The 21,253-nt window shown below is 33.2% G+C and overlaps 1 protein-coding gene across 2 annotated transcripts in view; it reads right to left on the reverse strand.

Annotated features, from left to right (window-relative positions):
- LOC130452915 (uncharacterized) overlaps positions 1 to 21,253 on the reverse strand; it is a 55,667-nt gene that overhangs the window by 13,398 nt on the left and 21,016 nt on the right. The window contains exons 1-3 of one of the 2 annotated variants that reach the window (XM_056792441.1): positions 12,832 to 13,035; positions 8,421 to 8,747; positions 6,775 to 7,010 (exon numbers count right to left, since the gene is read on the reverse strand). In XM_056792441.1, coding sequence (XP_056648419.1) covers positions 6,775 to 7,010; positions 8,421 to 8,565 — 381 coding nt within the window. In that variant the 5' untranslated portion in view covers positions 8,566 to 8,747; positions 12,832 to 13,035. Of the gene's footprint in view, positions 1 to 6,774; positions 7,011 to 8,420; positions 8,748 to 12,831; positions 13,036 to 21,253 lie in introns of those variants that run through there. The other variant, XM_056792442.1, reaches the window with a different exon arrangement.

The raw sequence follows: 21,253 nt of genomic DNA on the forward strand, positions 1-21,253 counted from the left end.
ATAATGATTATAAGGAGTGAAAATGAAAATTTTGTTCTACTATTTCTACGTAAAAACGAAACATTGTACATAATTTCGCTATTCATAGATAAGAAAATAATTTCGGTTCAGAGAGGGACAGTAATTATATTAAAACTTATCTATATGTATGCAAACTAATTCGAAATCAAGTTTCAACTTCTCCAACTAGTAGAATAATACAGTAGATATATATTTGGTAACTTATATTAGTAGATATAACTTTACATTTATTATTGAATTAAGGTATTCACATACCGAATAGGAATTTTAACCACAAATTCTAAGTATAAACTGAAGTGAGACCTAGCTTGGTAATAAGTGCGGTTTTCGGGGGATGAGGGAATAATATCGATACCAGAGGATACTGCTTTTGATTAGGGAATCTAACAAATTGTCAAATGAACTGATTTAAAAAATCCCACCGTGGGGTAATCGAATATTTTTATCTTAAACTTCTACGTGCAGATTTATTTACTTTGTGAAGTTGGTTGTTGGTTTTTATACCGCATTATTTTCATATTTACAGCGAAAGTCCTTCTTAAATGTTTGATATTTAAAGAATAAGGCAACTATGCAGTGTTGCCAAATCAATTTTATTCATCAATGAATCAATTTGCCTCAAAATAGGCTTCAGTTTCAGCAATTGCTTCTTCATTTGAGCTGAATTTCTTATCGACGAGTATTTTTTTTGAGATCAGGGAATAGCCAGTAGTCACTGAGGGCCAACTTTGAACTATACGGTGGATTCGTTCAATTTAACCATATTGGCGAAACAGTGGTTTTTTCTTGGAGATATAACCTTCCCAGCTGACTGTTGCACCTTTGAAATCTTCAGATGATGATCGATACAATTCCGGAGTGAAGTGATTGATAAAGTGATTCATAAATCCATTTCATCAATACGTTTTGTTTTTGATCGATTGTTCGTAAACGCGGTACCCATTTTAAAAAAAGGTTTCTCGTGGTTAAATATTCATCCATAATTGTAAACATTCTGCCTTCTGAGATCTTTACCGTCTCAGATATCTGACGCTATTACAATTTACGATTAGATATAACCTATTTGTGGACATTTTTGATGTTTTCTAGAGTAACCACCTCAATTGGACGACCAGAACATAGTTCTTTTCGATGGAACAGAGTCCGGATAAAACTTTTGAAGCCATCGCTGAACTTCATGAAGAAGCATTGATAAATTAACACACGAAATTGTTTTGAAAATAACAAAATTAGCTTCAATTAAATGGCTTTTACTTATTTCTGACTAATATCATGAAATTTCGCACATAATCTGTTGAAAGTTGGTATTGCATAAACGTCATATGGTTTTGACAATGTCAGCGCCATCTGTGTGTCAGTCACACGACTTATTAAGTGATGTAATAAGTGGTTAATACAGCCTGGAGAGCGGGTTTTAACACACGATTTATAATGTTCTGGATGATGAGACGCAAAGCGGTCACAGATGCTTCCAGTATCAAATTCTTTGTCTTGTTAGTATAGTTAAATACCCTTATATTAGATATTTTGGTGAAAAATATCTCAGACGTCAAAGAATGTCTGCCGTTTGCTGTGCAGAAAAATGTTACTTCAAAAATAGACCCGTAACTTTTACTTGCACTCAAGGGGGTGAAGATAAAATCCTATTACTCTAATTTTGCTACGGATTCTTTATATTTTGTACTTCTATATCGAAGATAATAAAAACATTCAGTACAAATATCGTAAACGTAATTTTATCCATTCGTTAATAAAATTTGATTGAAATATTTGGAACATACTCTCTCATCGATTAATTTCCTTGTTTCATGTTAAATAAATTACTCTCGTCGCGAATTTAATGGTATTATCTAATGAAACAACGTCAATAACCACATCTAATTAATTAAAGGTTTTACTACTTCAAATTGGTTGTTGAAATAGGAGATATATTTAGTGTTCGTAATTATACGTTATCGAACTTAAAAACTATTTACAACATCATTTTATCACGAAATTCGTGATTGGAAATTTCGGCACAATGTAACACTTTTACTATATAGTAATAGGTTATCACTTTGGGTGGATTTACTTGTCAAAAACTGATTATATTGTAATTATACATGTTATTGAAAACTATAAATTCGTTAGAATTGTTAATAATAGAATGTATTTACATCATACATCAATAATTTCATTATAAAAATGATAATAAAATGAAGAGGAATATACGAACAAGACATAGGTTGTGAAGCCGGTCCTGTCCGGTTATAATCGAATTCTAAAATTTGGCGACCCGTTTGATATCCGCCGGAATTTATGTGATGCTTGTTTTTATCATAGAAGGCGGTTTGTTCACATTGTCTTGCTTTCAACTAATTTCTTTTATATATAGACAGATTTCAATGGTAAATGATGTATGCATAATGTATCAAAACAAAGGATTTCAATTATTCACCTCTGAAATCAATATTTCGAAAATGTAATCCGCCGTTCTTCAAAGGAGAAAACAACTACTTTCCTGGCTAATGCCTCGACGAATATTGAATTGAATCCCTTTGAAGAGCGTGATGCAAATCGACCTTTTTGTCGATAATAACATCCCCAATAGCTCGTAATTGCAAGGAGTGGGTGTAATTACTGACTAGTTTCGACGTTCGGGCTTGAGATATATAAATATATCGAGCATGTTTAGCAGAGTTTGGTTTAATTTATAGTAAATAGTCATACTGAACAGAAAGAAATAGAAGAATCATAATTTACTAGATAATATCGATAAATTAATAAGTAAGAGACAGTATTGTTAATAAATAGTAACATAAACGTGGATAAGAGATTTGGTGACCTGAAAGAGACAATTTTGCCGAACTGGAGACCCGCGAGTCGGAAACATCCGGTAAGAAAAGTGAATTAATAGAAAGACTCAAAGTGGCACTAGTAAGTGAAGGATTTGATCCAGAAACATATCTAAGTCTTCAACCTTGATCTCGTCAATTTCTACAAAATTGAACGAGAAGATTTCTTCCAAGGAGGACGACATTTCAAATCGAGAATGAGATGACAACGATGAAAAATTGGATGAACGAGAAAATCAAAGAGCTGGAGGAAAATATGGCAGATTTAAGAACAAAAGACACTCCAATGGAAGAAAAGAAGATCGAATATAAAGAACCATGCAATATACAAGCACCACTCAAAATAGAAGACATCGGAGTCAAGGCCCTAACGTTCGAAGGCAAGGCGTCTTGAACCAACAGTTTGAGGCAGTCGTTATAGTGAATAATTGGTCTAATAAAGCAAAGACAGTGAATTTAATCATTGCACTGCGAAGGAGACTCCTTAAGGAATCTGATGACTTTAAACAGCTGAAGAAGAGGTTGGACATGTATCAATCGCAGCTGAAGAGCCGAAGGCAGAAGTTTGATGAAACTGTTCAAGATTACGAAGTAGACATTGCCCGACTTGTGCGATTCGCTTATCCATCAGGACCGGAGAACATGATGGAATGTAGGTTTACATTGACGGCCATGATATGCAGAGGACTTCTAACCCATCCGAAAACTTTGGTAGATGCTCTGACTACTACTCTTGAATATGATGCACCCACGAAGGCTTCGGAATATAACAAGAATAGAACCATACAAGAAGAAGGTGACCGAGTCAAACTGGACCAGATCGTCAACTTGTGGAAAGGTATGGTTGATAAGAAGTCGAGAATTGTAATAAGCCTGGGTATGCAAATGTAAATAACAAAGTCCAGTTAGAGGGGAAACTAAAACTAAAATGAGACGCCTACAGAGAGGCCGCATCGAACCAGGATTTTGTCACCGAAAAGTTGACACCTTGTCTGTACGGCAGTACCCAGAAGACGGTTTCCAGCGCAAGGTAGAATCTAAGGAAGCTGTAGTTTCAAGAGCTATAGTGGTCAACGAAGAAATAGTATAAATAAATAAGAAAAAAAATACATTAATAATTCATTATAAAGACACCGACGATAAAGTGTAGAATATTTAAATTTCGTTGGGGTAACGTCAAATTTTACCTAATAATACACATAAAGGAATAAAATTATTTCATATTTAAGACAGTATACAGCAGAAATCAATGCGTGTATTCTTTATTTATTATCATTACCGAGAAACGCAATAAAAACAATTCATTTCAAGATACATATCGCCAACAATTTTTTTTCTAATCTTGTGTACCGTTACCAATTCACATTTATTCCATGAGAAAGTTCTCATCGCTTTTTATTTTCAAGAAAACAATGTTCTTGTATATGTGTACGTAACGCTAAACGAAATTAAAATACCCGTAAGGGCCTTATCATACTAGCGGCAAGCTGAGCGGGAGCGAAATCGTTGCGGACGCGCAACCAGATGGTTGCAAATAGCAGCGTGGACGCCATTTTGTACTGTCGCGTACAAACGTCTAACCTAACCTCACTTTAGGATGTGAGGGGACGTAGGTGCTCACTCGTATCATCTTGGCATCATTGGGAGATTCGGATATTGATACAGAGTTATTCATAAATGAAATTCAATTCAATTTACGTAATAAACTACCAAAAAAGCAGAGAATTTAATGAAAAAAATGGATAAAGACAGAAAAAATGGTGGAAGTAAACCCGAATATAATTTTGTGTTGTATCTGGCTGAAGATTTTGAAAAAATACAAGCATATGTCTAACAGCTATGCTCCAAACTATCCAGGATATTTTACAAGTTCAGATCTACCCGGGATAATTCATTGTAGCCAATTAATTCCTCACCAAGCATTTATGACGAGAACAGTTGGTACTTATCATCTTTTATTCATTATTTTAATGAGTGTGTTGTGCGATGCATTTCTGCCACGCGTTCGCGATGTGCTCGCGGCGTGTTCGTGACGCATTCGTTGCAGCCGCTCCACTAGTATGATAAAACTGTAATAGGATTGGTTCTATCGCCTCCATGATTGTTAAGAACGTGCTAAAATTCAATTAATAGATTTTGTATCGAAGCGAAATTTAAGCAATAAAGTTTTGCGAAATGTTTTAAAGTTTTAAATTGAACGGAATTTGAAATACTGTATTTTTCGATACCCACATTCTAAAATTACTACCTTCACATTCTGTTTTAATATAATTTTTTCGAAATTCATCTAAACGTTGACCTCTCAAATCAACTCCACCACAAACCTATAATCATTTCGATATTAACTTTTAGCGCAACATCGTAAGAATTCGTTTCTTAGGATTTACAAATTTTCCATTTTCGTGTCCATTAATTTAATGAATACCCCAGGCAATAGCCAGTGATTACTGAATTCCGCCGTCTTAGAAGACTTAAAGACTAATAATTTGTCTTGCGTTACAGCATACGCAGACACGGATATGCGAGTTATTTTACGTAGTCCTTCATCTATTTTGTATTCATATCTCACAAGGTTTCACGCAGTGGCGGCTCGTAAATTTTTTCCTTTCAATAACCACACTTTTAATATTTGGATGTATGGAGGAAAAATTAAGTTCAGGGTAACTAAGGTTTCTAATTAATCGGTTGTATGGACGATTTACGAGCGGAGAAATTAGTAAGTACAAGGTGCAATTCATGTCTTGGTATGTTAGAAAGATTAAATACATTGTCAGCTATTGGGAGCTAATATTTTTGTTATCATCAGAATTAAAAAGTAAAATTGCCTACCCTGTAACGTTATCACTGCTCACAGCTTACTTACTTTTCTTTTTATATACATTGTACGATATAAACTTACCAATTTTTTTTGTAAATAAGATATTTTGTCATATTACCTTTGGGCAGAAATATTTGCATATTATATTTCATATCTCTTTTGTAGTTTTTTATATACTTGTTAGTGTCATACTGGGTTCCTGGAATTTAAGTTATTTAGTACAGTTTAATTTGTCCTTTTGTTGTCCTATTTCAATTGAATCAAATTGAATGTTTGGTTTATTCTCTTTTGAGGTTAAGTCTTGGTCTACATGACGCAAGCTTTATTCGAAATTTGCCAGACGTGGTAAAACTGGTTGCAAAATTGTGTTGCTTCCCCTAAGAAGGATTTTTGGTTGTTCAGTCCGTTGAAAGGTTGTTTTGATGAGTGATTTGTTAGCTGGTGTTTTTGAAATTGAGCTATTGTTGCACCTGGCTAGATTGTCGTCATGACGTGTGACCTGATTTTGCTCAAGAAGTCTGCTGCTAACTTCATTCAAATTTTCCTTTATTCTTCATTATGGATTTGATTATAAATTTTTAAATTTGGCTCCAATGTTATATTTGCTTCGCGGAGGATTTGAACAAGTAAAATCTTCCATCTAGTTTGGTATTGGTGTTCAGAAGTGTTTACTAAATTTGGTTATTGCTAATCTAGAATCACTAGAGCGACATCTGCATCTTTCTAAAGCAACAATTTTAGACTTTTCCTGTACTTTTGGAGAGGACAACTTTCGCCTGAACTCAGACCTACTACTACTCTCTCAAACTCAAAAATTTCTCCGCCGTCTCTATTTTCTGGACATGAAAATATTATACAAACTCCAATTTACTTTCAAGTGATGGTATTTGGTTCTAAAGTGGAACAAAGTAAGTTCTTAATATGATTTCGAAATGACCTCAGTAAAAGTAAAACAAATTTCAATTCCAAAAGATGTTAGATTGTAACTAAAAAATATTTTTAAAGTAGTTAGATACTTTGTAAGGAATTCAAACGTTTTACTAACCAAATAACAAACAAACATAAATTCTATACTTATTTAAAATCAATTGAGAAACTCACCGGAAATTTACTGGAATGCGTATGTAATCCCTGAGGAGTCACTGGACTAGATGTAGCTATGGGTTGATCTAGTACTGTAGCGCCGGGTATACTTGGTTCGTTGTACAAAGGATATGGCGGCATTCTGTACGGAGGAGGAATAACACCAGATGATTCTTCTTGCGCAATACTTGATTGTTGGGAAAGAGGTTTTGGAGGAGGTACTGGTTTGTATGGCCCATAGCCATCCACCTCGACTGTAACAAAAGCTCTGATCAATATTCATCACCGAATATTAAATTTATCTGGAAGCTTTTCAGTATATAAGTGGCGCAGTTCATAGGATATAAATATACAAGACATATTTTCAAAAAACTAAGTTCTAAGGTTATATATTTTCTATAAAACGGTTTTTATACGACAATAGATGTGTAAATATTTAGTGTTACGTATAATTATATTGAATGATCTGTAATTTTACTTAATTTAGTGTAGTAGCAAATAACCTAACCAAAAAATTGAAAACGCCGAATTCTTCCTTGCGTATCAATATCAATTTAAATGTCTGTACAATAGTTTCTAATTAAATGATAGCCAACTGTCATTAAATCGTTTTGCCCTATTACGCCATATTTATTTTGAGCATCGAGTTGAATTAAAACCGTATAGTTATAACCAAATGATAATCCAAATGAGCAATTCGCTTAAAATACTACGACTTGAATTGCCAATTCAAACCCATATTAACATACCGAGCGTTTTATTTCGAAAACTATAAACCCTCAAAAAGATAAAACGCCTCAAATGGAATTTATTATTCAAATTTGTTATGTAAGACTGGATAGTTTTGAACTAAATTAGAAAAATATTTTTTTGGAAAAATATATTACGAGTGGTTATAATGAATCTTCGATAGGATTGTGAATCGTGATCAATCAATTTGGTAGAGCCTATTTTGAATCAATTTTTCGTTTTATGGCATTTTATGAAAATTAATATTATTATCTATTAATTTGAAATAGGAAATAAAATGCAACAGTTTTGAAAAATATTAAAAAAAATTAATAAATAAAAGGGATAAAAGGGGGGGTTCATAAAAACCGTCATAAAATTATACAGACTGCCTAAAAGGACTAAAATCGGAACGATTTTGCACGACTATGCTGGATTCTGGATCCCATTTGTTTTTACTGACTCCAACAAAAAGCTTTTATAGTTTGGAAATAGTTTTAGATACTTCTACAAGAATTGAAAACAATTATTTCAGAAGAATCACAAATCATCCCTATTCTTTTCAAATATTGATGATATAGAATCGCTTGGTATCACTTTTTAATTAGTTTCAGCAGTACGTTTGTAACTGACCTTTTGGCCTCGATTTTGTCTAATTAGAGCGATCAAGACACTTGTCAAAGACTGAAGATATTGTAATAATTCGATTAAAATATCTGATTATCCAGGAGATTCTTTTTGTACTCTCTGCATGAGAGTATGGGATAGATAGTGGGCGTAGTACGTAAGCGTGCAGCCCCAGACTTGGAAAATCGAGATGCAACCATCAACATACATCCATTGGTTACAAAACGCGAAGTTAGTTCAAAAATATAAGCGCTATTATAAAGTGACACTAATTATTTTTCATCTCCTTAAAATATACCTATACCTACCCAGTTTTTTAGTTTTAACCACTCTGGCAACATCTCCTGTCGATTTAATTTCTATATTAGGCGACGAAACCGGATTCAAAGAAGTCTGAGATCTTCTTAAACGTTCTCCATGTTTGACTTGCCTGACGGTTCGACCTGTGGCCATTACATGACGACATTCTTCCGAATATTTTAGTTCAAAATCTTTTCTCCCGGAAATGATGATGAAAATTTAATCGAATACTTTCACCGTTTGCTTTTTTTGTAATATATCCTTCGAAAGAGAACTAATCAACCATTAAGTCTAGTCTAGTATTATTGAGTTGAAAACTGACTAAATACTAAGTACTATTGAAGGAAAAAAAAAGAAATTTTAATCATTTGGTATTAGCAATAGACTGAGTTGTAATCAAGAGGTATTATTTCAAGAAATCCGTCGAGGTCATGAATGTAGTTCATAATTTACGATGAATAGAGTAGCAGGCAATTACTGAGAATTAGTACACTTATAGTCCGGGAAAGTGAGGTCGAAAAATAAACCGCGTATCAATTACTTACGACATTGAACCTTTTTACAGCCAAATTTATATCCAATGATAATTTATAACGTACTTAAGATGATTGTATTATAGATCATTCTGAACCTTAGATTTTTTGGCACAAGGATCCGCCGAAATAAATGAATAAAAACAGTTTTTAGTTGAAAATTGGTACAGTAGTAGTTTATTGTACGGCAGCTAGTCGTGTAAACATAAAAAAATTATTTTTAATTATTTTACATCGGTAAAATAGTTTTTAGATGGAAGTTAACATAATATTTAATCGGAAAAAAAATCTCAGCTGACTAAATGTCTGGAAAAAGGTCGTTAGCTAGTCATTGAAAGCTAAATGATTGATTTCATAGAAAAATCGCATACTACTAGAAAAATATTGTGCTTTAGGAAAAAATATAGTTCTGGCAGTTAAATGGAAGCTTAAATCGAGGAGTATACAGCTTTATTTTGATTTGCACTAAGCAAATATATCAATTTTTCTATTTGCATCCCTCAAAAAACTAAGAGAAAAATGATTCTTCTAAAGGGGGATAAGCTGCTCCAATGCTTGTACCTTCTGCGCTTGTATGGTAGAAAATTGATTCAATTTAAATCAAAATCACACATGATTCGTTTAGTTTTCATTTCTACTACGTATAAATTATACTAATTTGCACCCTCAAGTGAAGAAAATATAAAAGTAACGTGCGTTTTGAAAAATTATAATCCTTACAGAGAAAAAATTAAATGGTAATGAGAAAAAAAACATTTGGATATCAATTACGAACGAGTATTAATTGTAATGTACCAGCTGACGAATTTTCAACCCTTAAAATGTTACCCGAAGTCCAGCTCTGCTTTTTTATAGACTAATTTTCAAGAAAAACTGAGTTTAGAGAAATTGAGTATTTGAAATATTCCAAAAAACGTATTATTCTCTACAGTAAACTGTTTTTTTTGTGGCAAATACGACAAAAGACAAAAAGTTATTGAGGTAACCTGTTTAGAAGCAACATTTATATCCTTATACAGAATCATCGATCAACTATAATTTTTTTATGTTTATTTTTCAATTCAGACCATTATTTCTAACAAAGAATGAAACAAATCGACTGGATTTAATATGTTTTTAAATACAATGTTAACAACCAACTGTTTACGCGAATCAGTGTTATGGAACCGGCGAAAGATCGATGAATCCAATTTTTGCTTTGTTCAGTGAAAGGTATCCAAATACTACAATGAACAAAAGTACTACTCCATTTGATCAAGAGATATCCCACAAGAGGAAGCATCCATTATAAGTAAAAATAAACAGAATGTCAAAATTTTATATATGTACTTTAGAGGAAGATTTTCATCATCATTATCAACAATTCTTTCAATTATGACTATCAATTTTAGCGCTTTAAAATCCTTTTTTGAGGTGGAATATTCCTCGTTTTCTATTTTTGTTTTCTTTACAGTTTATCGTTTGTTTTGGCTGCTTTTGTTACTATTTTACATTCTCTTCGCTTCCGGCATTTTGCCCAACAGTTCTCTATATTGAGTGCTGTTATTTCCTTTTCTAATTCGTTTCTCCAAGTTTTTCTCGTCATGCCTCTTCTCCTTGGCCTAAATGGGGTCTATATTTTCCTTCACCAGCTTTTCCTCTATATCTTTGTTCTCCTTTGCTTTCCTTTCTTCCTCCTGTGTTATGTTTGGACCTGTTTTAGGTCTCATTATCATTCCGTCGGTTTTTCTTCTTCTCTTTTATTGATTATTGTTGTTTCCATCGCATACGTGATTACTGGTCTTATCAGGGTTTTGTACATTTTTATTTTGTTTTATTTAGTTATATTTTTGTTGTTTTTTTCGTATCCTTTCCTTTATCCTGTCTCTGGTTGTTTGTCCCAACGTTATTCCTAGATAGTTATAGGTCGATACTGTTTCATAATTGTATTTTTAAGTTTTCAGTTGGTTTGTTCTCTGTTCTGGTTATTCATTTTTTGGGGAAAATCATTTAAGAAAACAGAACGTTTCAAGAATTAATATTTTCTTCTAACGAGAATATTTTTACCACCAATGTTCTGTCTTCCCAAAACCATCGATCTTGGAGCGAACGCAATCCCCAATAGAGTCTCTTTTTAGCGATTTAGTTTTTCAAACTCTCAAATAGTCACTGTTCATATTTTTTTCCCTTTTTAAGGGCGCGTTTACGAAAAAAGCTGGTTACAGGTATCTGCAGACAAGCGCTCACAAGCACATATAAATATCTGCATATTTTTAGGTGTTGTTGAAATATTAGTCGGGAAAAACTGATCTGTATTACTTGTCCAGTTAGTTGGACAGCACGGTCGTACATACACCTCTGGAAATCAACCGAATTTCTGTATAGCGTCTTGGTTCTCTCACTGTCCGGATTCTAAGTCTTTGAAATAGCCGTGGCGCGGCGCTGCTATCTAGAGATGTATGTGAGTCGAATTGAAAACAGTTTCCTAAGAGAACTTATTTGGAACAAGCGAGTTAAACTTCGTTCTAATAGAACGCACGAGGAAAATGCTGTTAGAAGTTGGATTTTCTGCTGTAATAATACATTTAATTGCGAGAAAAATCCTATCACTCAATTGAGTAGGATAACACTAATGTAATGACACAAATCAATTTCTAACAATAATCATTTATTTAGACGTACAAATAATCATCAATTTCTATTGGATACATTCGTGACATTTCTTCAATGAATGCTTCAATTCTATTTGAATGTGAATAATGTCTTTTGAAAAGAAATTCCTCGAAATACCATTATATGGTATCATTTTGAGTATGAGCCCAGCCTAACCTAACCTAACTTAAATTAACCTAACCTATCTAAATTTTGAACCTCGAAAAAGTATGTGAAGGTATAGTTTGCGCGCCCTATATATATATATTAGTACAAATAATCATTCGTGACATTTCTTCAATAAATGCTTCAATTCTATTTGAATATGAAAAATGTCTTTTAAAAAGAAATTCCCCAAAATACTGACGACGATAATGAGATCTAGCTCTTCCATAACGAGGTATGTTATCACGAATAGTCGCTCAATATTTTGAGTATGAGCCTCACCTAACCTAACCAAACATAACCTAACCTAACCTAACTTAACCTAACCTAACCTAACCTATCTAAATTTTGAACCTCGAAAAAGTATGTGAAGGTATAGTTTGCGCGCCCTATATGCATATTAAATTATTCAGCATAATTTTCGGGCGTACGTAACCTAAATTAAATAATTACCATATATTTTTTTGATCAAAAAGCAATGGTTCATACACACACATACACAAATTCTCAGAATTTCTTTTATCTATTTTTTTCAAAGCAACAAAAGTTTCTTTGCTCAAAAAAGTACAACTATAAGGTTAGATTTAGCTTAAAACCATATGGATTCAATACTAATAACGCCATCTATGTGTCAGTACATCCAAGTTTAGCTCATCCAAGCTTCAGCAAAGTGTAGATTTTTTATTATAATAAAAATGGAAAATTGTAGTTGAAGAATAATTTCGAAATTTGATATATAGGACTAGATTTTGATTCCAAACAATTTTGTTTCTTATTTGCTACAGAAAAAATATTGCACTATATAGAAAACAAGATTCATAGTGACTGAAAATTTAAAACCGAGGCGAAGCCGAGGCAATTAAGTCGACTAGATATTCTCACCTTTCGTAACTTTATACCTATGTATGATTAGAATGAAAAAAATGAAAGTTATAAACATGAATATATGTAGTATTCGATTTATCAATAATACTTCGATAAAAAACTAGTATTTCGTCGAAATAATTCTCTTAATAACATTTTCGACACACTTTTATAAAAAATGAATGAATTTAAAGAAAAAAAATAATCGTTTCATTACTAACTATACCGTTATGTCGACACTATAAAAAAATCCATTAAAAAATGACTTTCACATGTGACGCAACCGCCCGCAACCCGTCGCCACCGCGTCAATTTTTAACGTTATCAAGTTGGTAGCGTCAACAGTACTGAAAACTTTTTCTTAATAATCATTGTTTGGTAACGAGCTGTTGTAGAGGGGATTAAATCTGATCTAAGATTGCGATATTTATTATCATAAAACACTAACTACGGGAAACTGCGTAACTGGTGCGAGGAGAACTATTCTCCGTGAATTGTTTCGTTAATTTATGTTGTATCATTAAATAATTATTGTTTTTAACGAAGCAGGATCGGTGTTAGTTCAGGTCAGGTTTGAAAAAGTCTCGAATTATAATAATTAAGTAGTTTATTCGTGCAATTCTGTTTGTATCACATAAAAATGAAACAGGACAATTACAGACAATTCTAAAGGAGTCGAAACTTCCTTTATGGCTAAAAAGAACCTGCAAGAGCCAATATCTTCCGAGGAGAGGTTGTATGCAACTGTACCGTCTTGTTTGCAATTCATTTTCTTTTGAAATCGCGTATTTAGACACTCTGCCAAAGTATAACAACTACATTTAAAAACAATCTGTTGAGAATTGATCCAATTGACAGCTGACCCGACCTATCTCGACCTTGACCCTATTTTGTTTTATATAGTCATAGTTGGTAACCATGTTCGTGTTAATTTTTAATTTAGTTAAGTTGGCAGGCGATAAACACTTCTTGGTATGTTCACGCGACAGCGAAAAAGTGAAATGAAATGGCGACAGCCAAACGTGCTCCAAATTTAATCTCAAGAATTGTTAAGTATTGAGCAACAATCCGACGATTGTTTAGCAAGAGTTTTGTTAATCAAAACAAGTATTGTCAAACGATTCAAAAGGTTTGTTCATTTCAAATCAAATTAAGCTTTATTTTTGTATTCAAATCGTGTCGCCACATGCCAAAACTTTGTTCATTAATTTTCTTTCACAGAATTGTAAACAAACAAATAAGTTGCTTTTATATAAAGTCCTGAATATTTTTCTTATTGAAATTGTAAAAGTTAGATACTGATTTTTGTGTACATTGATAGGTACCTTTTGAAAAACTGAACATTTTGTCAACTTTGGACATCATTTCTCAACAAAGAACCCAAACCCACTGAAAATAACAACACAATCACAACAAACAAAGTTTCAACTGCCTTGACGATCGTATTAATGTTTAGTGATTTGTGATTTTTTCGTATTTACTTTGATAAATTACCTTTTAGTACACGTTACCGTCTTATACAACACTAAACTAATTAAAGACTTTTTAATTAACCTCAAAAACTTTTTTCGGAAAGTGAACTATAATATGGCGGCCGGTTATTTATTGTCGGAACAAATTTGGCACGTCTCGCGCATGACGTCACGCTGGAATCAGACTGTTTTTTTGGCCATTAATATTGGGTTGAAGTTGTACGTTTTTACTGGGTTTTTGTTTATTTGTGATCTTTTTTTGTGTTTAGGGTTGACCTAACTTATTATTTTCTTGTAAAATATTGTACTCAAATACTTTGGTATTCAAAATGAAAAAGCCTTCACGAAGAAGTGGTCGAGGCGATAAAATTAATTCGAAATATGGTAAATGAACGTCGCAAATCACGAAATAACACATACAATTCCTATTTTTTTCCAATAATAATACTTATTTTATGTTGCTGTTGATTCACTTGTAGAATTATAAGCAAAAACAGTTTTAGTTTATTCCATTTCGAAGAGGGTAGTTCCATATAATAGTGTCTAGGTTTAAAACATTATTTATTTACCTATATATGATTCGCTCAAAGAAATAAATAAAATATACCCATAATATATCAGAAATAATTCAATAACCATCTAAATAATACATATATAGACATGTCTTTGTATCAAATATTACTTTTGGAATCAAACTAGAACTTTATAATAGGTATACAGCACACATTTTGATTCCAACGTGACGTCACATTGTGCGAGAAAGATCGCACAGTCTGCGCATAGAAATCATTCAGATGACAAAAGCCGACTGATTATTTTGAAGAAGGATAAACCAAAAAATATTGTTTGGTTTGGACTGTTGACTTTGGCAATGTTGAACTACGAAATTAATAAATATTAATTATCTTAAAATTTTCTCAATATTGGAATTTTTTTAAATAAATAAATACTTTTTCAATCTCAAATAAACAAAATTCCGACGTTTCCGATTTCATCAAAACATCCTTTTTGCCTTCACGAAATTTTTAACAGTCTCTTTGTATAACAAATCGTTTTTTTTTTGTGGGAAAATGCCGGATTTAAAATGAGAAATGAGACTCATTTACCGGAAATATATTTTTCATCGCAGTAATATTTCATCGAACTAAATGAAATCCTTGGAAATGAGAACCACATTTAAATGTATTACAAGAAGGATACTTACAAGCTTTGTGAATGATAGAAAGCCGGAGAATTAGTTTTAAATGAAAATCACAAGAAAATATGGTTCAGATTTACAGACCAATTTTTGCAACTTTGAAAAGTATACTTTGCAGACTATAAGTACTATTAACTTTAGAATTAACTGTTAAATTTAGCAGATAGAAAAGCAAAGAAACAAACAAAAGCTTCATCATCACCATCGTCATTCAGCTCCCAGTAGGGCGACTGTCGGTGTTTCAGCAGTTTTGTCAAAAAGATACTCATGTGGGTTTCGTCAATTTCCATTTTTATTTCATTTTTGGCCATTTCGGTAGCCTCTTTCCAAGTTGTAGTTCTTCTCTATATTCGTACAGATCTCTTTTTGTTTTGACACGAATTATAATTAAATACTTGTGTGTATGTTGGCCCCTTATGTTCGATGTCACTTTGGTTATATTCCATTCCTTATAATGGCCAAAAAAAGAACTTTTTAGAATTCATCATTTCCTTCAAACCTAGTACATCGTATATTGAAATGTCTAATACACGTCACTTGATAGATTCATTGAGCCGGAACCCTATAATTTCGCTCAAAGACTTATAAGATCTCCGAGAGGCTGCGGACGCTAGGAACGCTGTGAGATTTGGTTCATTCTTGTGTTGGTAGCCATGAAAGATGGAGCTTCCATTTGATTCTCACGGAAAAGTTTGTAACGTATGGACCGTCTGGTCAGCCATCGTTTTCGAATGAAGTTATGCTAGGCTTAAAAAGTTTTTGAAGCATTTTATTGATAATACAAGAATTGTTCATAAAACAAGGTCTCCAAAAGGCTGCGGACGCTAGGAACGCTGTGAGATTTGGTTCATTCTTGTGTTGGTAGCCATGAAAGATGGAGCTTCCATTTGATTCTCACGGAAAAGTTTGTAACGTATGGACCGTCTGGTCAGCCATCGTTTTCGAATGAAGTTATGCTAGGCTTAAAAAGTTTTTGAAGCATTTTATTGATAATACAAGAATTGTTCATAAAACAAGGTCTCCAAAAGGCTGCGGACGCTAGGAACGCTGTGAGATTTGGTTCATTCTTGTGTTGGTAGCCATGAAAGATGGAGCTTCCATTTGATTCTCACGGAAAAGTTTGTAACGTATGGACCGTCTGGTCAGCCATCGTTTTCGAATGAAGTTATGCTAGGCTTAAAAAGTTTTTGAAGCATTTTATTGATAATACAAGAATTGTTCATAAAACAAGGTCTCCAAAAGGCTGCGGACGCTAGGAACGCTGTGAGATTTGGTTCATTCTTGTGTTGGTAGCCATGAAAGATGGAGCTTCCATTTGATTCTCACGGAAAAGTTTGCAACGTATGGACCGTCTGGTCAGCCATCGTTTTCGAATGAAGTTATGCTATGCTTAAAAAGTTTTTGAAGCATTTTATTGATAATACAAGAATTGTTCATAAAACAAGGTCTCCAAAAGGCTGCGGACGCTAGGAACGCTGTGAGATTTGGTTCATTCTTGTGTTGGTAGCCATGAAAGATGGAGCTTCCATTTGATTCTCACGGAAAAGTTTGCAACGTATGGACCGTCTGGTCAGCCATCGTTTTCGAATGAAGTTATGCTATGCTTAAAAAGTTTTTGAAGCATTTTATTGATAATACAAGAATTGTTCATAAAACAAGGTCTCCAAAAGGCTGCGGACGCTAGGAACGCTGTGAGATTTGGTTCATTCTTGTGTTGGTAGCCATGAAAGATGGAGCTTCCATTTGATTCTCACGGAAAAGTTTGCAACGTATGGACCGTCTGGTCAGCCATCGTTTTCGAATGAAGTTATGCTATGCTTAAAAAGTTTTTGAAGCATTTTATTGATAATACAAGAATTGTTCATAAAACAAGGTCTCCAAAAGGCTGCGGACGCTAGGAACGCTGTGAGATTTGGTTCATTCTTGTGTTGGTAGCCATGAAAGATGGAGCTTCCATTTGATTCTCACGGAAAAGTTTGCAACGTATGGACCGTCTGGTCAGCCATCGTTTTCGAATGAAGTTATGCTATGCTTAAAAAGTTTTTGAAGCATTTTATTGATAATACAAGAATTGTTCATAAAACAAGGTCTCCAAAAGGCTGCGGACGCTAGGAACGCTGTGAGATTTGGTTCATTCTTGTGTTGGTAGCCATGAAAGATGGAGCTTCCATTTGATTCTCACGGAAAAGTTTGCAACGTATGGACCGTCTGGTCAGCCATCGTTTTCGAATGAAGTTATGCTATGCTTAAAAAGTTTTTGAAGCATTTTATTGATAATACAAGAATTGTTCATAAAACAAGGTCTCCAAAAGGCTGCGGACGCTAGGAACGCTGTGAGATTTGGTTCATTCTTGTGTTGGTAGCCATGAAAGATGGAGCTTCCATTTGATTCTCACGGAAAAGTTTTGAGTCTACAACGTGTGGTCAGCCATCGTTTTCGAACGAAGTGATGCTTAAAAATCGAACGTCAGCCAGTCCTGCATTAATTTTGAGATACCTCTTAGGATATGACAAGGTTTGTACAAGGGAGGCCCTTGGGAAGGATGCATTTCACATGAAAAGTTGCAGTGTATCATTCAATACGAATAAACACGTTTTCCATTGCGAAAATTTGTAGGAAACTTTATTTTTTGGACAAGCCTCGTGGCGAATAAATTTTATACACACGTCTGAATTTCGCATTGAAATAAAACGAAGCATAACATCCGAGACGGATTATAAATTGTGTAAAAGAGAAGCGCGTAAAAACATAATAGAGCTTGCGAATATTTCCGTTGAAAGGAGGAAAATAATTGGTTTTTAAGAGAGAAATAACGCGGAGGAGATATTAAATTCGTAAATCAAATTTCTACACCGAGTATTATGAATATCTTTCAGCTTTGCTGGCAGGATTTAAAGGATTGAGTGTATTTTCTTTTCTGCGAAAAACAGAGACATGTGTGTGACACGATACTGATATAGAGACTTCGTGTGGATATTTTTCATCCGTGTTAGTTTGAAAACCATCAGAAAAGACGGATATCTAAGCTTCATACAACATAGCTTTTATACAAGGGATATTTTAAAACTATTTTATTAAAAACTACTACATTTGATTAACAATTACTGTAAAATTGAATTTGTTACCTCAAGCCTCCATTTGCTTTGTCTTTTCAATGTCAAAAATTATGTCGAAACCTTTTAGCACACAAAATCTAGTGATTAGGAGGAATATGGACGAATAGGAGACGTTGAGCGGCCAAAAATGTGTGAATCGGAAGTGACTCATTTTTCAGGCCTTTTCCTTCGCACATCCTATTTCAAAATTTTGAGTTTCAATGCAAACTATTCTGGAATCGCCTGTTTTCATTTCTCGTCCTTAACTAACTCCTGACAAGACGAATCAATCAATTATACCGTCATGTTTATGGATTGGGACATTCTGTATTCTGAGGCGTGTTTAAAAAATTGGTGTATGAACATTGGCGTGTTGCTATTGTTGAACAATCATTAGTCTTGGCAATCAATCAATAATTATTCTTTTTTCGAAGCGTGTTGAGGATGTCTTACCGTTTTAATTAATGGTATTTATGCACATATAATATCATAAATTGTCTGAATCTTCTAGTCAATAAAGGAGAAAATTATATATTAGAAGATGGTGTTTCATATGTTAATTTATGTTAATATATTATACCGTTGTTTTTCATTAAAATACAAGCAACAAAATGTTTATTCATCATTCTTTTTAATTGATGTTTTGCAGTTTTTCAGTGCAATTTTATACAGTGGCCGAGTAAATTATAAACTTGACATCTCTGTTACGTTGCAATTTCTTTTCTAGAACAATCTGATCAGAAACGTACCAAAATTGGTGATTTCAATAATTTTGATCAGTTCTCTTAAATTTTCATCGAAATAATACAGTAAAACAATTAATTTATAATAAAAAAATGATCAATTTAGATCAGCTTATGGTTTTGGAAGGGAAGGTATTCTATAAATTGAAGAAACAGATAGTTTTAAGAATTTTTCATCATTTTTCTCTAATTTCCAAGAAAAATTACGTAATTTCTAGCAAAAAAATTATCAAACTAATTCAATTTATAACTTTAATGTAAAAGGTAGTTAGAAAATCCAGACGGAATAAAGCAAAAGTAAACTTTGTGGTGGTTTCATTCTTTATGTATCTTTCTGGATTGCCTTTTGTTTTTAACAAATTTTTTGATATGAATTTGTATTTTTCATAATAGAATAGAACAGATTCCTGTTTGGTTATATTTTAAAAAATATAAATTCAGTTTTTATATACGTTAGAGCGTAATCTCCTTTTTATTCAAATCTGTTCTACCTACTCGTTCCTTCTTAAGTAATTTTCATCTGTGTTCCCGTTTCCTTCCTCATTATATTTTTTACCGCAGTTCTACAGCTGCCAGGCTGGGAGTTTCCACAACACACTACAAACCCAACCTCAACTTTAACATCTGGGAATCCAGTTGGGGGCTGCAACCATCGCAGATTTCCATAGATAAGTCCCAGCCTTATCAAGTCTAAGTTGTGTTTAATTTATAACTGCTTTTGTCCGTTGTGCTCTTTTGGAAACGCAGTTAATGCGTTTTATTGTTCTTGGCCATAAATATTAAATTGGATGATCGTGTCCGGGAATAGTTTTAGATTGTTTAATTTTTATTTTAATTTAATTCATAAGCTTTCTAATTCCAACTTTTCCGCTTTTTTTTATTAATTTTTAACGTCGTTTGTTAAAAAGCTGGTGGCGTCCAATTTAATATTAATTCCCCCCATCTGAGTACCAGTTTTTATATACTTTAACTGACGCCAAATATCACTTCCTGAGGAAGAGTCTCCAGCCGGGGATTTAAGGTTACAAAATTTTCCTTTCACTCGAAGTGTAGATAGGAAGAGGAAGATTTCGAATAAATTTTTTTATTTATTTATTTTATTTATTTTCCCCACAGCTGCAATAACACAATCGATTTATAATATAGTAATCAAAAGTTTGGTTACGTTTTATTCGACAGAAAATGTTCAAATATGATTTGGATCGTGTGGTCGCTAGTGAACACGAATTTTCCAAAACTTTTCTTAGCATATGCGTCCTATAACTTTTTGAATATTGATTTCAATTGTCTCTAGTTTATAACCACCAAAAAAAGAATCCAATGGGATTGAATTTCAGGATGTTTGAGGATAATTAATTGGATCAAAACTCAAAATCATTAAAGAGTTTCTTTGAATGAATGAATGACAGTAAGCGTTCGGTGTCCAGTGGCTACGTTCTGTTGGAACCATATGGTAGGAATATTAATACCAGCTACTTGAGGTACGAAAAATTTCTAAACATTATGAATTTTTTAGCCATATGGACAAACATATATATTTACAGTACTACAAATCTTTTGGGCCTATGTATTATTTGTTTTTTCTCATCGATCGATCAACTGACTTCACAATTCTTCTCCACAGGTACTTATTGTGTACTTTTGCCCTCCAATTCGGTTCTACCTATGTAATATCCTCCAAACTTCTACTATTTTTCTTTGGTCTTCCTCCTTCTTGTATCACTCTTCAATAACCCTTTTTGCAAATCTATTTCCTTTACTTATTTATACAAATCGTTCAGTTTTTCGTTACTCAAAAGTCCTACTTGTTTTGTATTCCCCCCAAAATTTTTCTCAATACCTTCCATTCCCATATAACCAGTTTTGTTTCTTCAACCTTGGTTAAAACACATTTTTCACTTTCGTATGCAATTGTTGGTTTAATTATGGTTGGGTATGTTATAATTTTGGCTGCTATAGATCTTATCAATACTTTCAATGATCCCAAGGCTTTACTTCCTTTCGATATTCTTTTATTTGTTTTCCTTTTTCGCTTTAATCTCTATGGATTCTTTTCTACCAATCACACTTTGTTTTCTCTCCATATTTTTTGCAGATCCATCTAGTTGACAGATTGATCTTTACATTTTGTTTTGGTTT

This window comes from Diorhabda sublineata, chromosome 2 (assembly GCF_026230105.1).
Source record: "Diorhabda sublineata isolate icDioSubl1.1 chromosome 2, icDioSubl1.1, whole genome shotgun sequence".
Taxonomy (NCBI): Eukaryota; Metazoa; Arthropoda; class Insecta; order Coleoptera; family Chrysomelidae; genus Diorhabda; species Diorhabda sublineata.